Raw genomic sequence first — 5,442 nt, forward strand, 5'->3', positions numbered from 1 at the left:
GTCCTAAGTCTATCACTGACTTGCTGAATGACCCTGGGCAAATCACTAGGACTCTGTTTTTTAAGGTTCACTTACCACCAATGAAATAACCTCCTCAGAGTAGCTGGGAAACTCTCACGAAGTCATGGATCTGACAATGCCTTGGGAAGTATGCGTAGTACACAGATAAATGTTTTATGTACTTCTGCCTATTGCATTATGCCTATCCAGGATGAGGTGGATAGTAGGTGTTGACCCAACCATAGGAGAAGTAGATAGAACTATTTAAAATAACTTTAGCTCACTTTATCATTTGGTTTATCATTTCCTCTGTATTTTTTAAAAATTATACCCTCCTTCCTCAAATAACACAAAGAACCTCTTCTCTGAGGGATTTATTGGTCCCTGTGGAACCTGCGAAGGCCAGAAACACTCATGGCCAATGAATGACAACCTATGTTTGTCTCTTCAGTCTTATAGTATCTGCAGGACTGAGTCTGCCAATGTCCATGTGTCTGTCCAGAACATCCATACGCCCCATGCTTGTTCTGTGTGTCATGGGGACGCCGAGAGATGACACATTCAGTGGTGGTACTTCAACCAGCACGGAAGGCCTTCCCTTTGGGGTCTGACAGGATGACGACACCCCAGCAAGCAATGCCTAGGGAAAAAACAACAGTACTTTATTCTTTATGTTGTACTTCAATTTACCAGGTGCTTTCATATACATCAACTCATTTAACCCTCATAATACTCCTTGAAGATACAATTACCATTATTTCTATCTTACAGAAAAGTGAAGCTCAGGAAAGGAAAGTTGAGAGAAAAAAAAAATTGTTACTTCCCCAAAGCAAGAAAGTTACTAAAAGGGAATTGATCTGGGTAATCTAATTAAGAAGGTAAGAGATCTGAAAACTTAAAATTCTATTCACTCAGTTGGTCTGAAGCGCTAAAAAAATCACTACATTTTACTGGACGACAGCTTGACAATCACGTACTATTGTTACAAATAAGAACTGTGGACCACAGTAGCCAATGGTAGACCTTAGTATGTGGGCTTTGAACCCATGTCTACAATCTACCTTCAAAGCCAAAGTTCTTAAACCAAGGTCAAGTGCCCTCACTCAGGCCTTCTCCACAATCTAGAGAAGAAGCATGGGTTTTGGTAACAGATAAGCTGGGAATCAAAGGCTAGCTGTGTCATATCCTGGGTGTCTGACTTCGAACTCTCTGTGCAGGAAAATAGGACTACTATATTCATACCTATCTTTAATAGCTTTTGATAGGATTAAAAAGATTGAGGCCAGTAAGAGTTCTCAAAAAAAATATTGTGATTTAAGAAAAAAGAAAGAAAGAAAAGCTTCCCAATAACTTTTTCTCCCCACCCCCATCTTGGGAGGGGGTGGTAAATGCCTGCCGCCACGTGGCCAACCCGGGCGCCCCGCCCCCGCCCACGTGGCTGCGCCCCTCTTCTCCCTCTTCCCCCAGCCCAAGGGTAGTGCCCCGAACTCTCACTGATGCCGAAGACCATCTGCGCAATCGTGCCTGGACCCGGGGGGTATCCCAGCTTCATGGGCTTCCGTGCCACCCAGTACACGTACCCGCCCGCCCCTATCAGCCCGGACCCGGAGAGCACGCGACAGCTCCAGCAGTTATTAAACAGAGGGGCTTCCGCTGGAGGGGTCAGCGCTCCGGGTGCAGTGACGGGCACGGGGTTGGCGGAGGAGGCGACCTCAGGAGGCACAACCTCCTTGACTGGTTCAAGTGGCTGGGAAACGGAAGAACCCATGATTAGGAGCTCGGTCTCAGCCGTAGGAACCTTCCCACGAACTGACGTAGAAGATGTGCCCGGAAACAGAGCGCTGGCGCGCTGCACCGGAAGCAGCCCGAGGGCCGCTGGGAAATGTAGTTCTTGCTTGCCTCGGAGGAGGGAAAAGACGGAGGTGGACTGCTATACGGGTGTTCTGTGGCGAAAACCTTGGTCATGACGGAGGCCAGTTTTTTTTCCCTCCCAGTCCTTTTAAGAATTTAGCCAACTCCCTAAATGTCTCAACTCGCAGTCTCCTTAGAGGAAAAGTCTGGGTTTCTAAGTATCCTGTCTAATAGGAAAGGTGAGACCTCGGGCATGTCACTTCCCCTGTGTGTTTGACTTAAAAAGGTTGGAGGTGTTTGACTTAAAAAGAGTTAAGTAGTTTGTGCCTGACTGTATGCTAGACACTTTGCTAAGCGATTATCTGCATTATGCCATTTGCTATTCCCGACCCAACACGGTATCAGTTTCCCAATACGTGACAAAACTGGTTAGGTGACATAGCCATAGTAGACCCAATGTCTGTGTGAAGAGAGAATCAAATTTCTTATACGCTACCTGTACATAATGTGAAGGGACTACACAAATATAAGACGGGTATTAAAAATGGGTTTGAATTACCTGCATAAACACTTTTAATTTCGCTCTAGCATTTTTCATCCCACCTTTCCTTTCTTTCGGGTAGGGTTGGGCATATGTTTCTTGTGCTGGGTTGTTCTCAGAGGATTATTGGTAAGAACAAAGGCATTTAGAATTCAGAGGTTGTTTCTCTTAGAGAAGATGGGCGACAGTAGGATTAATTTCAGGTTTGAACTTTTCTCCTTTAGAATGGCTTAAAAAATTAACAAGATAAAAAGAAATTCACTCTTCACCTTTCTAAAACGGTGATGTGATTTTGGGTAGACTAAAAAGACAAAAATAAAGATATGGTTAAATAGGAGAAAATAAAGTAGTGAGAATACTAGATTGCCTGCTGCTTAATTTCTAAAACCATCCCCTTTTCCCTAAAATAAATAAATAAATAAATCTATATCTCCGTGTGTTGTGTAGTAGAAAGACAAACTTTTGGGAAATTTGTGATCTGTACCTAGCTCTGTCACTACGAGTCAGCCATATGACACAGAGAACGTTATTTATTCTCTCCGGCCTGTAGTTACCTCATGTTTGAAATGAGATTTGAAATAGGTGATATCTAACTTCAAAATTCTATTATGTATTAGTAATCTCTCTTTAGATAACATTATGCTAAGTGCTGTACCAAATGAATTCAACAGTATTTCGCTTAGAAATTCATAGTTTATGGCTGCTGCTTCTTACTGTGCTCAGATAAAATATTCTATAGTACATCTGATTTCTTCTTATATATGTGAGAAAGAAATAATCATTTGGCAATGGTTACCAAACATTTTGATTACACTCTATGGATAAAAAAGACTGAGCCAAAAAAAAAAAAAAGACTGAGCCTGCAATAGAATTTATGCATGCCCATTTATTATTTATAAGTTATATATTAATATACTACTTTATACAGTATTATAAGGATAAGATTAAATAATAGAAATGGAAATTTTAATATTTTCTCATATCCCAATAGATGGGATTGTGCATCTCCATGGATATCATGGTTATTAAGTATGTGACTTTACTAATTTATATTTTATCTAAAAGCTTATCTTCTTTAGTGTGCTTGTAACAGCTAAGAATGTCAGGAGATGAGATCTTTAATTCTCCAAACAAATATTATTAGAATGGGCTACAATACTTTTTGCCAATAACAGGCAAGATTTTATTTTAACCACTGTTTTTTTAAAGTACCTTCCATAAGATGTGTTTGTTCTCTTATGATTGCCTCAGATGAATGATTTGAACCTTTTTGTGCTATTGTGATATGCCTCCAAAACTCTCAGTGGCTTCTATGGAGTCCATGTTCTAGAACTGCACTTAGTGCAAATTGAAATGTACTTACATAATTTTGATTGGAAAATTATTGGAAACACTGATACCTCTTAAGATAAATGAAACAGTAGGGTCTGAGGATAAGGGTAGAAGCCAGTGAAAGCAAGCAAAATTGTAATTAGAGGAAGAAGTGTGCATTTTGGGGGAAGGACATAGGAGGAAAAGGTTGAAAGCTAACTTTACCTCATTAGCTCTATTGTATTTATTTCTTTTACTACTTACACTCTCTACAGTTCATTTTGCACTTATGACTCACAAGGCCTGTGTCGTCTCCCATAGATTTTAAAAATGCAAAAGGCGTGAAAAGGTACTTATTAAAAGTATCCTTCACACTCTGTTCCCCAGCCGTCCAGTTCCCCTTCACCAACACAGCCAGCCATACCAGTTTCCTGTGTATCTTTTCAGAGTTATCTCTGTGCACCTGTGTGCACCTTTCCTCCAGTGATCTGGGAGTTGATTCTCTTAACAGTCAGTGAGTAAAGATCTTCTTCATTCTTTCGTATGGCTCCATAGGCTTCCATTGTATGGATGTACTATACTCATATATTGATGGACATTAATAGACATTTAGACTGCTTCCATTCTTTTGTTATTACGTATAGTGCCATAATAAATAACCTTGTGCATACATCATATCACAAACATATACATCTTAGAATATATTTCTAAAAGGGTATAGTATTTATAAGCTTGATGAACAGAATCAAATTGCCCTTTATAGAAGTGGTACCAGTTTACACTCTCACCAACAAGTAAGAGAAGACCTGTTTCCCTACCCAATTCCCTAAAAGAGTGAATTATTGAACTTCACTCTCTGCCAATCTGATAGGTGAAAATGATTTAATTTTCTTATTATAAGTGAGCTTCTTTATGTGTATTGAAGGACAATTCGTATTTCCTTTTCTGTGAACTGTCAATATTTTTGCCCATTTTTCTCATTGGATAGTCTTTTTCTCATTGATTTCTAGGAACTCTTTATAATTATTGAGATTAACCTTTTGTTTGTGATATCAATTCACTTTTTTTCTCCCAATTTGATATTTGCCTTTTGAATTAGCTTGTTGTACTTCTTACCATGCACATTTTTTAAACCTGTAATTGAGTTTATCAGTTTTTACTTGTATAGCTTTTGAGATTCATGTCATAAATAGAAAGGCCTTCCATTTTCTATGGTTTCCCCTGGGATTTTTTTTTTAAACAGTTAAAATTTTAATATGTTTGGAATTTATCCTATTTCTAGCTGTCAGGAATAGAATCAGATTTTCTTTTTCTTTTCCTTTTCTTTTCCCTGATCCATTTTTCTCAACACTGTTTATTAAATAGTCCACCTTTTCCCCACCTATTTGAAATACCACATTTTCTAAAATGCCATATATTAATGTATGTCTATTCCTGGACTTCATATTCTGTTCCATGATTTCTCTGTTTATCCATGTGCCCGTGTCACACTATTGTAATTACTGAAGTTCTGTAATGGGTTAATACTTGGAGACTGATCCCTCTCTATTACTCTTCTGTTGCAGACTTCTCTTGGCTATTTTTGCTTGTTTATTTTCCCACATGAACTTTTGACTCAGCTTGATTATTCTGACAAAGTGATGCTGACATCTTTATTAGACTAGTGTGAAAATTGTAAGTTAATTTAGGGAGAATTGACATTTTTATGATGTTGAGTCATCCTGTCCAAGGACATGGAA

At 38.9% G+C, this 5,442-nt stretch overlaps 1 protein-coding gene across 1 annotated transcript; it reads right to left on the reverse strand.

Annotated features, from left to right (window-relative positions):
• Positions 1-442: 442 nt before the first annotated feature.
• Positions 443-1,806, reverse strand: DMAC1 (distal membrane arm assembly component 1). The gene is made up of 2 exons (XM_030877162.2): positions 1,495-1,806; positions 443-640 (listed from the first exon to the last, which is right to left on the reverse strand). Exons 1-2 carry the CDS (start codon positions 1,766-1,768, stop codon positions 576-578), a joined length of 339 nt encoding a protein of 112 aa, XP_030733022.2. The 5' UTR covers positions 1,769-1,806; the 3' UTR covers positions 443-575.
• Positions 1,807-5,442: the final 3,636 nt, after the last annotated feature.

The sequence above is a fragment of the Globicephala melas genome, chromosome 6, assembly GCF_963455315.2.
Source record: "Globicephala melas chromosome 6, mGloMel1.2, whole genome shotgun sequence".
In the NCBI taxonomy this organism is placed as follows: domain Eukaryota; kingdom Metazoa; phylum Chordata; class Mammalia; order Artiodactyla; family Delphinidae; genus Globicephala; species Globicephala melas.

Excerpts from the sequence above, each read along its gene's own strand:
- DMAC1 (XM_030877162.2), bottom strand. The coding sequence starts at position 1,768 with ATGGGTTCTTCCGTTTCCCAGCCACTTGAACCAGTCAAGGAGGTTGTG. Across the intron at positions 641-1,494 it reads GCAGATGGTCTTCGGCATCA|GCATTGCTTGCTGGGGTGTC; the intron begins GTGAGAGTTCGG and ends TTTTTTCCCTAG.